The sequence below is a fragment of the Fundulus heteroclitus genome, chromosome 19 (assembly GCF_011125445.2).
Source record: "Fundulus heteroclitus isolate FHET01 chromosome 19, MU-UCD_Fhet_4.1, whole genome shotgun sequence".
Classification (NCBI taxonomy): domain Eukaryota; kingdom Metazoa; phylum Chordata; class Actinopteri; order Cyprinodontiformes; family Fundulidae; genus Fundulus; species Fundulus heteroclitus.
The window spans coordinates 15,141,068-15,161,981 of NC_046379.1; the positions used below are offsets into that span (position 1 = coordinate 15,141,068).

At 39.1% G+C, this 20,914-nt stretch overlaps 1 protein-coding gene across 1 annotated transcript in view; it reads left to right on the top strand.

The window, feature by feature from the left end:
- The window catches only part of ralgapa2 (Ral GTPase activating protein catalytic subunit alpha 2), a 149,048-nt gene that overhangs the window by 12,743 nt on the left and 115,391 nt on the right, over window positions 1-20,914 (top strand). The window contains exons 2-3 of the mRNA XM_036150946.1: window positions 11,053-11,163; window positions 11,280-11,329. Of these exons, the coding sequence (XP_036006839.1) occupies window positions 11,053-11,163; window positions 11,280-11,329 (161 nt within the window). The remainder of the gene's footprint in view (window positions 1-11,052; window positions 11,164-11,279; window positions 11,330-20,914) is intronic.

Consider the following 20,914-nt stretch of genomic DNA (forward strand, 5'->3'; position numbering starts at 1 on the left):
CTAAATCATTAAGTTATCTGTGTCAGCAGTTTTCAAGATTGCCCAGGCAGCATTTAGTTAGTCACAAAAAGGCTGAATTGACACCTCACAGTTGTCTGTTTTTCACTGCATTGCTGAATAATCAACAGACACCAGCTGAGCACTTTGAAGGGCTTAAACAATTGAACATATTAGAGATATATTCTCAAGTCTTCAGTCCTGCAGATTTAGTTGGTGTTTTGAATTGTTGCTTCTTTTTTTTTTTATGGATCCAAAATTCAGTTGTAACAGTAGACTTTATTTGAGAAATATATATTTTAGATGTAAAAACACTACAGTAAAAATACTGTACGATGTTTAGCTTTTATAAAAACTTTGTTTTTCTCAGCTGGAGGTATAAAAAATATGATTAACCTAATTAAAGGCTTATTAAAATATCATCAGTCTGGGTTAATCTATATGATGTGTTTCTCTTAGTGAACTGCATGACTTAAATAAATGAACTTTTCAATAATATTCTAATTTATTGAGTATGAATGATATGTATTATGCTGAAGTACGTGATAAATACACTCAGTAAAATTAAATAAACTTAATTTGCAGCAGGTGAATGAAGTTGGCCAATTTTTTTTTTTTTTTTTTTTTTTTTTTTCAGTTGGTAGCTCCAACTCTTTATGCAATACCATAATGGTAATCTTTTATCAAGCAGTAATTTAATGTGCACAGTTATTACAACCGAGCAATTACACTTGCACAGGTTTCAATCCCAGTGTACTGATAATGCAAAAATACATTTTAAAATGTGTGAAATATATGCCACACTACTATTTTGTCAACTGTTTTTTTTTTGGTTTTTTTTACCTAGCTGAACGTAATGTATGAGCTCTCTTCTTATCACAAATGATAGAAGCATGGTCCAAGATTTTTATTTTTAAGGTCTAGGTCAGGCATGCCCAACTCAGCCTCACAGTCCCGCTCAGTCCATTCATTTAATGAATAACGCCCATGATAAACCCCAAACTGGCTCTCCAAATAAGAATAAGAGCTAGAGATGCACCGACCTGATACCTAGAGTGATTATCAGCTCTGATATTAACTAATTAGCTAGATTGGATCCAGTCATTTCTTTTTTTTAATTAATATACACAATACAATGACGGCAATCGAAGTCCCTTCTATGTTTGCAGCGGCGGCTACGTCATCACGCAGAGCATGCACAGCTGCTAGTGATGAGCAAACGCAGAGCAACATGGAGCAACTGCCGGGCCGAGCCAGGTCTGCTATTTGGAAACATTTTAAACTTGATAGGCCAACCAAGTCCGACTACAACATGCAGCATCTGCAATGTGTAAATTGCGAGGGGGTGGGAGGCTAAGGTTGATAAATTCAACACCAAAAACTTAAATAAGAACCTCCAAAAGCATCATGCTAAACAACACGCAGTACTTTTTTCAACAATGTTTATGTCAAGCCTGATAACTTCACTCACATGGCAGGGTATACAGTTTATTCATTTAACAGTAGGATCGGTATCGTGTCTCGGTTGATATGCTCAGCCCAGGTATCGGATAGGAAAAAACTGGATCGGCGCATCTCTAATATGAGCTGACAAAAAGTGTATTGGGGATTGTAATACATTTTTGTTTCATTAAAAGCTCTTGTTGATGAGTCTGAATTATTATCTGTTGGCGTAAGAAAATGAATGTTCTGGGTAAAACTGAGATGCATCAGTGTAAGTAATGATGCCGTAGCAGTTTGTTTACAGCTTATTTCATCTTATATTTAGGTCAAGGTTTCCTCCTCCCATAAAAGCTCTCTGTTCTGGCTCCCCCCCAGCTACTTTTTACATCATCGCTCTTGCCTTTACCATAAGACTGTAGCGGATGAAGCGCTTTCATTTGAGTAGAAAGGTTACTTTGTTGGGCTCAGAGGATATAATGTCATCCTCAGCATTCACGTGTCCCAAAAACAGGTTCTGTATATTTCAGTCCACATCATGAGGACGCCTGAGACGTCTCTGCTGGACAGAGAATGAAGTATCTCTAGTGACATACTCTCACTATGCAACTGCTTCTTTGCAGCCAAAAAAAAAGATTTCTGAAAAAGCAAACCCTAAAGCAAAGAGGCTGAGAAACAGGCTATCTTTGCACATACCGCCACGCATTACTACTATAAAAGGCAGCAATATTAGAGAATTTAAAATTTTTAGAGAAATCTAATTACCAGCTATAGCTGCTGAAGCTCTAGGTTGCATGGACAGATTATTTCACTCTGCTGGACTTTTTGACATTAAGATTAAACTTCTTAGATTGTAAAGGATGTGCTTAGTCTCAGCTGTTTTTTTTTTTTTGTAGCATAGCTGTTTTATCCAAATTATTTATTTACGGCAGACATTTTTCCCCTTTGTGTTTAAGACTAAATTAATAGAACTTATAGCAATAACGATAACACATTTTGTTTATGAGCACTTTTAAAGTCTCTCAATGTCACTTTACACTATAAACAACACATTAAAGCAACATCTTTATTAAATTATACAATTAAGATAGACAAAAAAAAAAAACTAAAAATACTATAAAACTTTTGAATAAAATGATACACATGAAATGTAGTCAAAAGAACATTTGTGGCTGTTAGGATTTAGTGATCATTTAGGATAGGCATGTCTAAACGGGTGGGTTTTGAGACAAGTCCTTAACATGATTAGTGATGAAACTCTATGAAGGTCCAGAGGGAGATCCTTCCAGAGACGAGGAGCAATTTGGCTGAAAGATCTCAGATCCATGGTGGAAAACTGGGCAAGAGGAGTAGATAAGTGTTGCAGACCTAACTCTAGCATACAGGAAGGTGTATAGATTTCAAGAAGTCTAATGAAATATGGAGGTAAGTGTTATACAGGGGTCTTGATGTTAAAAAGTAGAATTTTAAATTCAACACAAAAATGATCAAGAACTCATGTAGGTTTTTCAGGACATGCCACATGGACACAGTTCTAGAGATAACACAGGCAGCATACGTAACTCTGGATCTATTAAAACTTATGAAGACATTTGTTGGGCCTTTTTAATAAAGCATTACAGTAATCAAGATGAAAGATGACCGGACCATTAGTCAAAGTAGCAGTATTTTGGGATGGGTACCGAATTCGGTACTTCTGTTGGCACCAATTGAGTCCCGTTGATACTACCAGGTACCGATTCACGTAAAATCAAACAATACCATGTTTCGGTACCGAAACGCATCACTGTGACACTGAGGGAGCAGAAGAGTGGGCGATTTCCCATGCCAAACATGACCACAGCATTATACGCACAAGAGTGTAATGGCGTCAGTAGCCGCTGGTCCACTAAACAAAGCAAGCATGGCTGATAGAAAGTGGTCGAAAGCATGGCTCCACTTTTCAAAACGCGCTGCAGATTCCGCTCGCTGCAATATCTGTGATGCAAAGTGCAAGGCCAGCGGCGGGAATTCTTCAGAGCTGAGGAACCACCTGATCACTGCCACCACTTTAGCTAATTTCTCGCTATATTTAGCGACTTTTCAGACCGAAGCCATCAACCTTTTTTCAAAAAAGCGACTAGCATACAAATTGCGCGACCTTTATCTGTTATTGGTGACTTCCCATGAAAGCACCATTCGTTCTGCAGTTACTGTCTTTGGAGAAAGGTGAGTGCTGCTGTGGGAATTTCTACTTCTCCAACCACTGTCTCACAGACGGGACAGCTGCTACAGCCTCGTCCTGAAGCTCGCCTGTAGTCAACTCAGAGAGGACAGCCTCTCTCTTCCCTCATTGCAACTGTATCCCAACCTGATTTACAAAGCGGGATAAATTATGTTTTTGATATACATTTTTTCTTCTCTTAAACTGTTGCACTAAAACAGTTCCCTGAATTTTATTTACACAGCCTCAATCCCGTACCCCGCTCACTCTGTGCCTCTGAAACTGTTATTTTGGTAAAAATGTGTTTTATATGCTGTAGATTCATCCAATGTATTAAAATCCCAAGATTAATTTGTAGATCCAAACAAGTTTTTTTGTATTGATAAATATGTTAAATTTAAACATTTTGAGATTTTATTAATAAACTAACATTTACTACTTCATAAACACACAAAAGTACTGAAAATGGGTACCATTAAATACCAGTATCGATGCCCAGGTACCGGTTATCAGTACCATATCGGTCCAAATGTGAAAGGTACCCATCCCTAACGGTATTGTTTGGGGTGAGAGTAGGAGCTAAGCAGACTGTGTGGCGGTATGTGGGCAGTGAAGGAGAGGGATTTATCTCTCTGTGGGTGGAATCAGGACTTCATGATTTAAGTGGCCTTCAAGCTTAATAAGAACACAGATAGAAGGCCTGAAATCCTTATGTTGGCTGCTATTTCACAGGAAAAGGTATGATTGCAGCTTTTGGTGCATGTCAGCAAGAATAGTTGTCAGCTTAATCATAATAAAAAAAGTAGGATAAAAAGTCCTCAGTGGTAATAATTGTACATTGGTTCTAAAAATAACAAGTTTGGTAAGTTTAGTAAAACATTAGCTACAATATTTGCGACACTGCAGACTTTGCTCCAACCAACAGCTACTACTTTGTTGCTCTCAGTTGTAGCTGCTCTAAAAAGCAGAATCCACTAGCTTTTCACTTGTTAAACATTTTATTGAATTAGTTCAAATCAGGTAATTAATTTCCTTGTACAGTATCTAGCATACAACAAAACAAGACAGTTTTCACTTGGATATGTAACATAGTGCTGAGAAAAATTATAAAATTGACAGAAAGGCAATGGGTAAAACAAATGCAGTAATAAAAAGTAAATATCTTAACAGCAGTGGAGCGTTTTAACAGTTTGAAGCAGAAAGCTGTGTTGCAGTCTGGTGGTTCTGCATGTGATGCTTATTGATTGCAGCAGCTACTAACTGCATAGTTATTGGCAGCAGGGGCTCTGAAACACATGCTTAACAGAGGGTATGGATCCTCCAGTGAGGCTTTCAGCTCCCATCACTATCCTCTGCAGAGCTGCCATGCTGCAGCTGGAGTACCACACTGAGAAGGCAGTGTGTAACACACTTTCAGCAACTTTCCAGTGAAAAGCAATTTTATAATTCCACTTAGAATCATTTTTACATATACAGCAATATGGTAACATTCAATTGAGATTTTTTTTTATTTTTGAATCCCACAAACCGCCTTCTTTAGAGTTTATTTATTCAAAGTAGATGATGTGTACGCTCCGTGGGAACGTCCCTGGACTTGCATTTATTTTTTCAAGTGTAGCTTCAGATTTCTTTTGTGTGCGAGATGCAAACAGTGTGAAAGGGGTTTGTGTCGTTTCAATTGAAAAGGTATACCCAAGTGTTGAGCTTGTTGCTGACCAGAACCAGAGAAAAGGCGAGAGCGAGTTAAAAGCAGGAGATGAGATTGGCCCGGCTCCACTGCTTTGCATAGTTATACATCCTTGTATACTAAATGAGGGACAGGTGTTAGATTTACATATAAGCAATTTCTATATATAAAGACGGGGGAAAAAAAATCTAGATTTCTTAGTTTGATCAAACGTTTTTAAGTGGTTGAATTTAATGGAAGTGATATGTATTGACACATTGCTGTCTTCAGTCTTTAGAGCACTGGGTTTGTGCTTTTGTACACAGTTTATAAAAAGTTATTAGGAGCAAAAGTTTCACTTATTTTAGGCGTATTAGTCACTGGATCGAGGACTCTGTAGATGTAGAACTGTTGAAATCCCATTTATTAAACTATTAGTAATAATTCTTCTTTATATTTGCATTATCTTAAAATCTAAAATAACACAACATAATTCAGTATAGTACAGTATAGTTTAAATACACTATATTGCCAAAGGTACTTGGTCACCTCCTTGACACACATATGAACTTGTGACATCCCATTCTTAACCCATGAGGTTCAATATGACGTTGGTTCGCCCTTTGCAGCTATATCAGCTTCAGCTCTTCTGGGAAGCCTGTCCATAAAGTTCTGGAGAGTGTTATGGGATTTTCTTTTACCATTCTTCTAGAAACACGTTTCTTAGGTCGGACACTGATGTCGGACGAGAAGATTTGGCTCTCAGTCTCCACTCTAATTCATCCCAAAGATGTTGTCTCGGATTGAGGGCTAGGCCAGTCAAGGTCATCCACAAACTCTCTCATCCATGTCTTTGTGGACCTTGCTTTGTGCTCTGATGCACAGCCATGTTGGGAAGGGAGAGGAAGGGGCCAGATCCAAACTCTTCCCACTATGCTGGGAACAGGAAGTTGTCCAAAATCTCTTGGTAGCTCCTGAAGACCAACCCCCCACCTGAATCCCCCTTCACCAAACTTTACATTTAATACAGTCAGACAAGTATTGTTCTTCTGGCAACCACCAAACCCAGACTTGGTCATATGAACATAATTCACATAACACTGTTATGACACATCCGGTTCATAACTGCAGTGCTTTACAGATCAGACATCTGACTTTGAAGAAGATAAGGGCTCAGCTGAAGTGGGAAGGAGCAAGGTCTGCTGTGTTCCAGGTGGTCCTGCGTCGTCCTCCTACCTAGAAAAAGTAGTTTATTACAAAATAAATGACATATTATAGCCAGATAATATAAACAATTTTGTAATGTTATGGATACTATAAAAGCTTTATAACATTCCTTGAATCAATGCCACATACAGTATATGTGGTTCCTTTGTTCTGGAGGTGGGGGTTGGTAGCATTTTCTGATTACAAGATACTCTTTCTAACTGTACCACAAAAATAGCCAGAAAAAAATAAAAAAATACATGTTGTTATGCTGTAACAGTAACATGTATTGGTAAAGTGTGGATAATGTAAAAGCTTTATAATGTTAAGTGAATCGATTCCACATACAGTTCGTGTGCTTCCTTTGCTCCGGGTGTGAGGGGTGGGTGAGGGAATTCATTGTAAAGTTTACTGATTTCAAGATCAGGCTTATATCCTACTGTATTCAAGTGCACTCTTTCTGAAATGACTCGTAATGTAAAGATGCTGGAAATAAAAAGTCACAATGCTACTTACTCGTGAACCGGGACTCTCAGAAGCATTTCCTTATCTTCTTCCACTTCAGAATCCAAGCTGCTGTCTGAAGACTCTTCGACTTCTCCGTCACTGGTCCGCCAAATTTCCTCCAAAGGTTCCCAAACAGTAATTTTCTTCTTCTGTGCCATTATTATATTTGATGACCACGAGAAAAAAGAAACGACACTGAAAAGATTCACGAACAAATGGAGCAGTCTGCGCTTGCGGGCCGTGCGTAAAGCCATTTGAGCTCAACGCAGCCGTGACTACAGATTTTACGCACGGAGCATGTCTGTGTTACGCACGAAAATTGCGGCACCGTAAATGGTCACCCAATGACCTCCGACCCCTTGTTGGAAAAGTACGAGCCTCTAGATTTGAACTATTACAGCCGTGACAGGGTGGGACAAAAAAAACGGCTGCGCGCTGTTGCATATTTCCGGCAGAATCCAACGTGTGAGATGGATCTTTAATTCTCATTTTGTTTGTTTACACTACTGTAAAACAAAAAGTATTTGTGTAAAAATTATTTTGTGACTTGTGTTAGAAACTTTAAAGCCCCCACTTGAAAGGCATGTGGGTGGAAAAAATGTGTCACCGTGTTTGGCCCGTATTTAAAAATAGCTCAAAATGCGCATCTGTCTGCTTGACCAGAACTTGGGCCGATCTGGTAAATGGAGTTAATAACTGTTTTAATTGCTAACCTGACAGACCATGGGTTGCCTTTATCAAGTCTATCCGAAAGGATTGAAAAACTTTATAAATCTTCTGTTTAATGATATCTTTTCTATTAATTTTTTTTCCTTTGCCATCAGCGTTTTCTCATTCGTACCTGTGAGCACTTCAGATTTTTCTCCAACTGGTCAATCACAGCTTAGCTCCAAACGTGGAGCTACCAGCAGCTTCTCATGATGTCGCACACTGTGTGAGAACATTAACCCACAAGGATGCTAACATAATGAAACCGCCAGCTTGGTGTTGAAATAATCGCTGATTGGTTGTTGAAGTCAGACGCATATTTAACCATTTTTGAGACGTGAGGATCTGCTGAAATAAAATGAGTTTAGTTGTAAAATACACATCATTTAAACTGTCTGAACTTTACTTTGGTTACTCAATTTACTTAAATAATTCTTTAGTGAGTTACATTTTAATGCACATTACTTAAGTGATAGACCTTTTAATTTCCCTTATGAAACTGCAAATTGTCATTTTACATCAAGGCTGAAATCTAAAAGCAATTTTCTCTGTGACTCCATTTGTCCTCATTATTTCTGCTTTAATCTTGGAACATAGATAAGTGCTCTGGGTCTCTCTCACATTGTACATCATTCCAGCTCTCCCCAGGAGCTGGACAGCTTCTGGAAGGCTTCCAGTTTACCATGTGGTAAAGGAGACATTGCAACAGAAGGTGAACCTTAATTGCTGTTATTTTGCCAGGACTCCTCCTGGCCTACATTTAATTATTCAGAAAAGGCCCATCCCAAGTTTTGCAAGTAAAGCGAATCATGGACCTTCTTTGTGTTTATAAATATGTGATTTTATTTGCAATATATTTTTTGTAATACAGCAAATTTTCTTTTTTTTGCTGTGCAAAACATCTAAACAATTGTCTGAATCAATAACACAGAAATATTCATCATGAAATAGTTTTAAATTATAGAGATTGGTATATAAGAAGTATTGTCATTTTATCAAACCTCCAGCTTGTTTTAGGTCTACGTAATGTATAACTTATAATTCATATATAGTATTGCTACCTAAAGTGCCATGAAAATCATTCAAACCCTGAAAATTCAGCATTCAGTCCCCATCATAATAATAATACTCTTTATTTGTAATTGCAACATACATTCCAGTGAAATTTGTTCTTGGCCTTTAACCTATCCCTGTGTGGCTCCCAGGGAGCATTCTGGGGCTGAGGGTCTTGCTCAGGGACCCAGAGCGGCAGTCTGTGGGTTTGAACCAGGAAACTAGCGAACGTTCCAAGATGCACCGAAATTGTGCATCCTGTCTTGTATTCAGTGTAAAGAATTACAAAATCATGTATAATTTTACTTCCATTTTACAACTATGAACTACTTTTAGCCCACCTTGGGATTCATTGAGGAAACCTTTTCTTGCTCTGGTCTGACTGAATCTTTGCAGGGAAATGACTAAAGAAACTTTCGCTACAGCTGTTGCAAACCTACAAGCAGTCAAGCAGGGCTACATACGTCAACTTTGTCTTCTTTTTCAAAAATGCAGACAAAATGCTGCTGATGGCTCACCTGACTGACTCCAGTGCACCTACCTGGTAAAAGCAGGCAGTTTCTATTAGGGCTGGGCAATAATTCAATAGCAATATATATCGACAGATAGATGTATATCGATGATAGAAAAAAGGGTCAATAAAAATTTTTCATAGAAAAGTTTTCCTTCCTTTTGCATTCTAGCCTATCATGTAGGTTAATATTAGTCATTGCATCCTCCCAACCAATCACAACACAGACTCAGAAAGCTCCATCTCCAAGCTCTGCCACCTTCAGAGAGTTCAGAGAGCACATGTTTTTTTTTCTTTTTTTAAAAAACTTGTAGTTGTGGTAAAAAGTTGGTTGAATAAAGGCTTGAGTTTGAATTCATTGATTGTGTGTTCTGTATCTATAAACAGGTAATTAAGCAACAGCATAAAACGGCCAGGGCTGAACTTATAATATATTTTGAATTTGTTGATAATTATCAATATCGATCAATATGATTTCTTTTTTATCGATATGTTTTTTTTTCTATATCGTCCAGCCCTAGTTTCTAATCACTTCCTGACATTTGCACAAGACTTATTGAAACTATACGACAAAGGAGTTGAGCTGAAGGAACAGAGAGAAAGCCTCAGCCAATATCTTCAACCATTAACACCATCATGTTTGCAGGGCTGTCTTGTGGAACAGGTTGACTCCTCAGAGTTGGACAACTGCTTCTTCTTTTCTCCAAATGTTGACTCTGTAAACAAAAAAAAGCACAACTCCGCCCGTCGGTGAGAAGCAATGATGTTTAGGAGGTTTTCAATTCTTTTTTTGTTTTATCGCTCACTCGCTGAATCTACCGTCACTTTGACTATCTTGTCTTTATAAAACTTCCTTACCAACAAACGCTGTGAAATGTTGGTCTACCTTTAGCTCTGTTTAACGGAGCGTTGCATCATTTCATTTAACTTTACTGGATGCCATGGAGCTAGCTGCATTTGATTTGTTCTGACAAGTGATTCCTTCTCTAAATAAATGACGGCAGAGTCAGACTTCTTTGTTTACACTACTTTTACACATCTTGGTGACTCTCAGGGGCTGTTTGCGTGGAGATTTTCTCATGCTCCCTGAACTGTTTCTTTAAATAACGATACATTAATTCATATGGTGATTTCCAATACAGAAGGTTCAACCTATAAATGGTTTTCTGAAATGCAGGCTTTTTACATTTTAATGCTTTTATTTAGATTTTTTTGGGGAAGGGGGGCATTATGTATTTACTCTGTAACTCTTCCTTGTTTTATATCGCTTTGGACTTTGGCACGGAACATTTTCTATTAAACAATATAAATGTATTTAAATGAAATACTCAGACAAAATCTACTCTTTGTTTGTGTGGAATTGAAGGCGGGAACGAACCAGAAACACTTTAAAACCTGAGTTGAAGTGATATATTTACTCGTTCATGTTAATGCCAAATCTAAGAGGGCATGCCCTCTGTGAGTGTGCAAGATGTTGTTGTCTGCAGGTGAAAGTCCAGTATGTCTTATTTGTTTCTTTTATTAATTTTTCTCAACACGAATATGCCAGTAAATTGGAATAACTGCTGTCTAAAGTATGAACAAAAACAGATACTCAGTCTTCTGGATGTATTCATATGCGTAGTTTTTTTTTTCATTTAGATGTTTTCTTTTTTCTATTTATGTGAAAGTTCACTGCAGTTTAAGTCTACAAAGTATGATACAGTACCCCACAATCATGATTCTCTTCTTAATATTTTCCTTTTTTCACTGTTTCCACAGATATCATTGACAAGAGTGAACTGAAGCCGTTTTTTGAAAGCAATTGCTCTCAGATTTATTTTATCTTCTATGAAAATTTCATTACACTGGAAAGCAGCCTAAAACAAAAAGGTGAGTACACGGCATGTAACTTTGACAGTATAACTTTTCAGGGCTGTCTTATAAGCCTTTTCTTGCTGAATATATATTTAATTCACGCTCCATATTCTTCACTTTGTGTGTTTCAGGGAACAAATCTCAAAGGGAGGAGCTGGACTCTATCCTCTTTATTTTTGAAGTAAGTCATGTCCCAGATCCACCCATTACCTGCTCTAGTCTACAACCTGTTTGTCAGCTCAACTCTGGGGTAGGATCCATTATCTTCGAGCTCTGCTAGCTGCCTGTATTTAAAGACCTGAATAGCAAGAACAGGAAAAAAAAAACCCTCAGGTCAATTATTTTCTTCAGTTATATCATTACTTCTTTTTTAAAAGACATTCAAATCTGAGAGGGCATGCCCTCTGGGTGTGAGAGATGATTGATCTGCTTACTTTTTTTTTTTTTTTTTTTTTTACCTCACTGCAAAGCCAGCTCAAGTTTCAAGTACAATCAGCTCTCTGGTTACATTTGCTTTGGGCAGGTCTTTAAACCTGGCAGCAAAACAAAGTAGGAGGTAGTCGCTTTGTTCCTTTTTGTTCAGTGTGTTGTTTTCAACATTTTCTGTCAACTTTTCTCCGCTCTTCATCAAGAAACCCGCCCTGGCTGTCAGTACACATCCGCTCATCTAACCTGCAAATATATATCCTGGATTCAGTGCTCTTCCATATTTATGGAGTCAATATTGAAAGCAGCTTAACCCTCATTTGTCCCCTTTTAGCCCCTGTCTGTGACAACGTGTGCTTTCACCCGTGTGCTGAGTAGATAAGCTTGCTTTGAGCGGCGTGTACAGGACAGATACAGAGTTGCTTTGATCTCGAGCTCTGGTAACACTGCATTAACGTACTCTTTGCAAATGGTTGCATTAGTCATTTTTGACCGTATGTGGTCTTGAATTCGTTATCGGGGGTTGCGTTTGTGTCCGGTTAAATCAGGCGTTTCATTATGTACTAATGGGACGATGGCAGACGAATTAGAAGTTGGTTATACAATATTGTTATACAGAGGCAGTTCACGGACGTTCAAGACGTGAATGGCTTATGCTGCCTAAAAATGAATCCATTCACATAATGAATGGTAATAGTTTGAAGGAAATGTGTATCATCAGTTTGAATCAGAAACTGTAAAGAATAAAACTCTTACCTCTTTTCAAGCTAGCTTCAAATCCTGTTAATCATTGTCTGGAATAAAACCCAATTTATGTGTTTGCAGAGCTGTGTAAAGCTTTGTGACACGCTTTAATGCTGTATGACAGCTTTGAAAGAATAAAACGTCCCTACAACAGTGCTTATTTCATTGTTCCTTGAAATAAATTTTCAGGCCATCATACAAAAAAAATTGATATGGTTCGTCATCTGCTTTTCAGAGATGTTTGTTCTTTGTTGTAATTGCAGGTTTTCTTTGAGTTTGTTGCATGGGGATTACTTTTCGGCCATGATCAGGCATGTGGCCCCTTTTTCTGTGGCTTGCGGTGGGGAGGCAGAGGAGGGGGGGTTGAGCTCCCATGCTGATCCCTGCTATCTTGAGGGGGTTCGCTTTTGTCCCTGTCCATAAGCTCTGTTGGAGCTCTCCAACCCCCATTCCACCAGCAGCCATCACTGCTCTCTTCCAGGATTTTATTCGTGTCTGCTGCCACAGAGATGTCAGCCGAAGCAGATGTTAAATGCTGCAGCAGGATTGACGGGCGGCAGACCCTATCCGGGTTGCTAGACAAAGAGATTTTGGAGAAAAAAAAAAAAAGAATTGCGTCCATTGCAGCAATCCCTTTGTTTTCATGGGCATGACCACATATTTTTATTTTACGTTCGGTTTAGATCAGTTGCTGTTTAGCAATTTAGATGAGATGAGCAATCATTGCATCATTATTGTGATTATTATTGCTGGAAACTAATGATCCTGATGAGGACTGGTATTTATTGTGACAATGGTAAACCTTATATCAGGTCTGTAAGCTTGCAAAACAATATGCTAAGGATTGTTGGTTTTTGCTTTTTACATTTTTTTTGCCTGCATCAATATTTCACAATATATTTGGAAATGTTTGAGTTGTTTTTATAACGTGCTGTTAATGTGCTCACTGTAACTGGTCTGCTGAAGTGGCGCTTGCAATAAGAAACGTAATTTTTTTTAGATAGGTGATGGTGTTTGTGGGGCTCTGACTGTATGCAGTGACAGATATATTACTAAAAAGACCGTGAGGAATTTTTTATTACTTTTCTCATCAATGTTACAGTTATCCTATCAGGTGCCACAAACTATTGTGATTGCATTTTTAAGGCAATGTCACCCATTCCTAGTGTAGACTAGATTTTATTGATGATTAGAGCTGCACAATATGTCAAATTGTGCTTCTCATTGATTTTAATGTGTGCTGTGTCGTGATAACGAAGAACTGCTTGGATGCCAGATTGTTGATGGGCTATAATATTTCAAGTGCAATGCATTCACACACTGTATACCAAAACTATGTTGATGCTCACAGTTGATATTTATATTAGTTGTCGAGGGATGCTAAAAAGGATAGTGACATCTTAATAATAAGGGGGAGGGGGAGAGCAGTAGGAAAATGTGGCTTAATCAGAACAGATACCATCTTTATAATCAACAGAAAATATTGCAGCTGCTTGTTTTCCTAATATTGCGTCACCCTATTAATGCTGTCTTAGCTATTACAGTAGCCAAAATTAGAGTATATTGATATATTTAAGTTAGAAATTAAAAAATTTTACAAGATGTACTAGATTTTGGTTTATGTTGGTAGTTTAATGTCATGAAAGAAACAAACTAGCCAGATAAAAAGATAGAGATAAAAAATTAGATTAAAAAAAGTTAAATATGAAAGATGGATTTGGTAAAGAATTGACCTGCTGATAGAGCTTTTGGTCTGTCCTCATTTCCCTTTTTGAACTGTAATATAAGAAGAGATGATGGCAACATTACAATAAATTTCTCTAGGTTTGCAGCCATGAGTAGCCTTTGATTATTTACCTATTAGAAATAGAAGCAAAGTTGCACCATGCATGAGAGGAGTCGCTGTAAAACAGGACATTACTAGTATATTAAAACAAAGACAAAGGGATTATGGAGTTAACATTTTAAACTGTCTGTAGCATCTTTAGCGCAGGCAGTTTTAATAAAATGACCGTCTCCATTCAGCCTTCTTTGTTTCTGCTCTAACTCTCTCTCTGTGTCGTAGCCTGAATGAACACATGGAGCGTTAACAGATATAATATAAGCTTTAAATTCAATACAAGTTCAAATAAATTTTATAATAACTGACTTGAAATTATGGTAATATTGTAAATACATTTGCTGGGCACCCATCATTCATTTAGTCAGTTTTAGTGGGTCTTTTGTAGCACGTTGAGCTGAAAGCGTCAATGGCCTGTGACCCACATACTATACACTAAATGATCATAATCATACACTGCCTGGCCAAGAAAAAAAAGTCGCCACTTGGATTTAACTAAGAAAATAGGTACGATGCTCCCATTGGATAATTACCGCATGGCCGATTATGTTTCAGCTGGCAACGAGTTATTTAACCCCAACTGGTGCAACGAGTTGCTTCTCATTTCTTAAACAACCATGTTGAACGATGCATCCCGTGGTCGTGGAAAGTATGTCAGTCTGTTTCAAAAGGTTCAAATCATTGGCATGCATCAAGCAGAGAAAAGATCTAAGGAGATTGCAGACGCATTACTAAAAACTGTAAGAACATTTCCTTACGCACAATGCGAAGGGAAGTCAAGGGATTGGGACTGAACAGCTGTGTAGCCTTAAGAAAACCACTCATCAGTGAGGTTAACCGGAGAAAAAAGGCTTCAGTTTGCTAGGGAGCATAAAGATTGGACTCTGGGGTAATGGAAGAAGGTCATATGGTCTGATGAGTCCAGATTTACCCTGTTCCAGAGTGATGGGCACATCAGGGTATGAAGAGAGGCAGGTGAAGTGATGCTCCCATCATGCCTAGTGTCTACTGTACCAGCCTGTGGGGGCGGTGCTATGATCTGGGGTTGCTGCAGTTGGTCAGGTCTAGCTTTAGCAACAGTATGCGTTCAAAGAATGATGTCAGCTGACTACCTGAACATACTGAATGACCAGGTTATTACATCAATGGCTCAAATTGTGAAAGAGTGGTTCAGGGAGCAGGAGGAGTCTTTTTCACATATGGATTGGCCATCAGAGTCAAGACCTTACCCCCATTGAGAGTCTTTGGGATGTGCTGGAGAAGGCTTTGGGCAGCGGGCAGACTCTACCATTATCAATGCAAGATCTTGGTGAAAAATGAATGCAACGCTGAGTGGAAATAAATCTTGTGACTTTGCAGAAGCTTATCGAAACAATATCACAGCGAATGCATGCCATAATCACAGCTAAAGTGGTCCAACGAAATATTAGTGTGAAATTTTCTATTTGGTGGCGACTTTTTTTCAGTGTATAAAACAATAAGAAGAATTAAAAGCAATCAAAAACAGTAAAGGCATGTTTTCAGACAGTATTTCAAATACTCCCAGTAAATAACGGGCTTTTGGTTTGAATTTATGAGACTTTTGCTTACTACAATTACTATAGTGGTAGAATTTGTCTTTACAAATACCCAAAACCCAACATCAGTTTGCTTTTGATTGCCAAAGTATGAGAACATCAGTATTGAGACATCAAGCACTAATTGGCTGATGAAGCTCAGAGCCTTGACATACACTATTGACTTTATCAGGCTGTTGTTGCTGTTCTGAGTAACTTCTGCAAATATTTAGGATTTTAAGGTGTACACTTTTTTATGCAAATGTAATTACAGTTATACTTTTTAATAGTGAAATTATATGTTAGACTTGAATCAAAGTATAATTCCCAGATTGATAAATGTTTGTTTATCCTTGGAAGACATTTTCATATCGGACTTACAGTGTGTGATTCTTTATTAAGGACTTTATGTTGGATAATACCATAGGATCAAGCTTGTTTAAACGTATGAAAACAGAAGGATAGAAAAATATTTTTAAGACAGACGCTGAATAAAAACAGTAAATGTAAGACCAGCGTCTGTTTTATAAGGCTTTTTTTTTTTTTTGCCGTCACAAGACCAGAGTGAGTTTATCAGCCCTTCAGGGACTCCTGACTTGTTTATGCTCCCACATGACCTTTCACCGTCAGAGAACATTTTTATCTTGGTGCCAGTGAAGTTGTGGGACCTGTTAAAGGGACAGCCTTGGATCCAGCAAAAGTCAGGAGGAAGCCTGTGCCAGGACCCTTTTCTCTCCAGGATATGGCCTTGTCGCGGCCTCGCCGTGACCTCTTGTCCATCAGCCGGACCTGACTCAGCATTCAGAATTCCCCCTGCCGTCCTCTCTTTCAATCTTTCCATCCATGTTTAATGGATATTTTATTGGTATATGTCTTCTTTAGCGGTTAGCTTTTTTGTTTGACAAAGAAGCGAGGGATGTGTAGTTAACAAGAAATGGTTTTAAATTCTGCTACATATAAATCTTGTCACTAGCAAGAACATCGATTCACACATTTCAAACTGAGAAATTACCTGAGGTTAAGTCTGGAGTTTAAAATGTCTTGTATTTGATGCTGGGGGGAAAGTTTCACTCCAAATATTGATAAACTGTGAGAAAAAAATCAAGACTGGCTGAAAGCTTATTGCACTGAAAGGTGGCGTAGTTACGATTATTATTAAAAAAAACAAAAAAAAAAAACACAAAAATCAAAGATTACTTGTGGCGAGCCTCAAAACAAGCACCTTTTTGCTACAACCCCACAGCACTAAATAACCCCACCCTGCAGCTACCAGAATTTCCACCAACTTAATGCAAAAAAAACCCCAACAACAATAATTATTTTTATATCCCAAAAATGCAATGTTAGAGATCAGCGATCAATGAGGCTAAACATGATAAAGGATGCATGAAACCTAGGGGCATTATAGACCTAGATTTTAACTACTGGGTACAGTGTATTAATAACAGCCAGCTAAAATGGTAAAACATGACAGAATGACAGGTGAAAACAGGACACTTAAAAACTGTGGCATGCTTTTATTTTCAGGAGGTTAGATTATTGTAATGATCTTTACTGATCTCTGTAAACACAATAAAATAAAGCAATAAAAAAATCCAGCAGTTTAAGCTCATCCAAAATGCTGCCCCCAGAGTCATGTCACAACACTCCTTAAATTACTACAGTGGCTCAGTGTTTCTAATTGAAAATGGTTTCATGATCAACAGGGTATTAAATGGTCTTGGGCCTAAATATACTGTGAAGCAGTTTGTGATATTTTTATTTTAAAGTTACTTGTCAGCTATGCACCATGTAGATCCCGAGGCAATCAGAGACCCGTTTTTTTGTTCAGTGTTCCCAGCACCAGAACTAATCAAGGGGAAGCAGCGTGCTGTCTCTGTGCTCCTGTGTGACTTCCTGAAAAGCTGAAATGTGCAAAAACTGTTGGCTCCTTTAAATCAGGCCTGGAATCGTTGTTGTTCACTACATTGTTCACATAATGTCAGAGATTAATTTAATCATTTGTATCATGCCAAAGCTATGTGCTCTAAATTGGTATTTCTTGTTTTGAATATAATTTTTATTACCTCCCTGTCCTTTCTCCCCTTTAATAGCCCTTTAATACACCTTGTGTGTAAATGGCGCTATACAGAAGAACTTGCCTAATTAGTGTAAATGCAGGCTGGTGCTGCCACCCACTGGCCTTTGAAGAGAATGAAGACCGCTTTCCAGTGCTGCTCATTCAGTCAGATAGTTTATTTCATTAAAATGTTTATGGTCTAATATAGTTTTTAAATTTATGTTTGTATTGTTTCCAAAGCTTTTGTTTGGAAATGAAAATGCATGGCAAGAAATTTGGTTGGCATGTAAATGATCAGTTTGGCTTGGGAATGTATTGATAGTAAGTTATTACCATGATAATCCTAATAAATTGGGCCCATTAAATGCTCTCTTAGTCCGCTGCTGTGTGTGGTGTCGGTTTTTTTGTTCTTTCGTGTCTTTGGATGTTGCGATCCTCTCCATGTTGTCAGAAATCCTTACCACTGTGTAAATGACACAGAGAACGATGCCCGTCTGCAGCTTTCCTTTCGGAAAGCCCTCATAGATTACCTATATGCTGCATCATGTCCTTGCTCTGCCACTGGAAACCTAAGTGCGGATCATGTTAAATGCGTAAAGGCAGCAGTTGTACCGCAATAATGCCTCCATCTTTATGCTGGAGTACAGCTGCAGATTAGCCTAACTCCTCCAACCTCTAGCGCTGCCGACTCTGTATTTGCCTCATATCAGCCACTAAATTCATCGTTGTTGGTGCTTCTATTCACGCGCTACAGGGAGTTCTTCTGAGTTAGCGGTCCATCTCTTTCCTGCTTTCCTTTTTTTGGTGCTCTGAGACAAGTAAGACGATGTTAGCGTGTCTGTACACGCACACACGCACACATGAGGAAAGGCTTAAGTGGGCTACCCTGCTGTGCTGCAGCCTAGCATAATGCCCAAGGAGACAGAGTGATGGAGAGCAATACAGATCCTGTAAAGAGATCTAATAATCCCATGTGGGATCAATAATAAGGTGCAGCTACCCGTCTGGACACACACATTGTCACGTCTGTGGATCAGACAGAAGTTAAACAGAACAGATGGTTATCCCGTGCCCCCCTCAAACTGATGCATGCCTCATTTTCTCTGCTGTCACAGATAATGACAAGGATTTGAGTCTCTGAGGAAAAACAAGCAAGCGAGGCGCTGAAAAAACTGAGCCGCCCCAGAACTAGGGACCGCAGGTGGCACCTGAATAGTGCGGCAAGCACACTCACTGGACCCTGTACGGTCCGCCAGCCATCGTCCGGTTGAACCCTCTTGCCCTCGGAGCGGTTTTAATTCTCTCTGGCATAAGTCAACATCATCAAACAGTTCCTGCAGGTTTGTCAGCTGCGTATTCGCGATGCCAACTCCAAAGGTGTTCTTTTGGATTGACAGCTGGTGACTGTGGAGGCCACTGGAGTACTGTGAACTCATTGGAATATTTAAGAAACCGTGTTGTGCCAGTTTAAGGTTTGTTACTTGGTGCACGCGGCCGTCGGAGGATGAGTGCAGCGGGGGGTCAGTAGCAGCACTCAGGTAGGCTGTGGTATTTAAAAGACGCTTTATTTTAGCTCACCACTGTGGCCCAAAGTCTGCCACAAATACAACCCCCACTCCATTACACCACGACCAGCTTACAACACAGTAAGGATCCATCAACTAATAATATACCCATCAGGCCAAGCAGCATTTCTCCAACCCATAATTGTCCAACTGTGTGATCGTAGCTCCAGTTTCCTGGGTTTAGGATTATTACCTCATATTTGGTCTCCCGCTGCTGTAGCCCACATGCTTATAGGTGCAACATGCTGTGCATTCCTAGATGGCATTCCTCTTACCTTAAGTGCTAACTTGCCTTTCTATCAAGAAACCCAGCTGCCCATTCTACTTTGATGCCAAAAGCCATTCATGTCCACACAACTAGCCGCCTCCGGGTATTTTCTCTTTTATCGGACCATCCTCTGATAACTCAGGATGGTTGTGAGTGACAAACGTAGTAGATCAGCAGTTTGTGAAACACTCAGCCCAGCTGTCTGACACCAACAACCATTCCACATTTAAAGTAACGTTAATCTCCTTTCTCCCTTGTTCCATTCATTCATGTTTGAATTTCAGCTCTCGTCTTCACCACGCCTGGCTGCTTAGATGCATGAGTTTGCTGCCATGTGATTGGCAGACTTGCTATTTGCGCTGAAAAGCGATTAAACAGTTGTACCTAACAAAGTGGCCGGTGAGAGTGTGCCATCATTCAGAGCAGCTTCATTATGTAAAAGATTGACATTATTGACGAAATCTTTCCACTTAATGGAACAATGTGTTTGTGACATAGATTAGCCTTTAAGCCTACCTAATTGGTTGCTAATTTAACAGCATCCAGCTTCATTAATTCCATATTTACAGATACATTCTGTTTTTTAAAGAGAAGTATTTTCAGCATTTTAAAAGTTTGATGTTTCCTTTCCTGCAAGCTGTATTGGTGTGATGCTCCTGCAGCATCGTGTAGCTGCGGATAACCTAATCTTTATGCTCTTGAAGGTCTCACGTTTTTTTATTTTTTTATTTTTTTTTCCTGTTACGCTCTAAATCCTTCACTATCTGAGTTTCTCACTCTCCGGGGCAGACGAGCTTTTTACTATGCTGGCCAGCAATGCTTGTCTTGTTAAGTGGGTCAGAACAGCATTCGTAAAGCAGTAAAAAGGCAGGCTTGACCTCTACATTGCAATCATGAAGACTTATTGGGTCAGTGATTAGGCCTTGATAAGAATTGGACCATCGGGAGCACGGGTTGATCCCTGTGAACTGACTATCGGGTAGCGTTGGGGGGAGCCACGGTTGCAGATGTGTTCCCCCCCCCAGCTTTTTTCCTCTTTCAATCTCTCCAGCGGGACCCAGCTAACCTGTCGCTGGATTCAGGAATAATGATAGGCTGCTGAAAGGTTAGGGTGCTCTAATTGAGTTATAACGTGGCTACCGCTGAGGTGTTGAGTGCTCTCTTGTGTCTTCGGGTGTTGCAGACATTGTAGGGAAAGTGGAGTCAAAGGGCGAATGCACTGTATTCCTCAAACATGTACCGCTTCGGGCAAACGATGGCACTTACCAAAGCAAAGTCTGTCGCTATCACCTCCCTTTTCTTATGTAC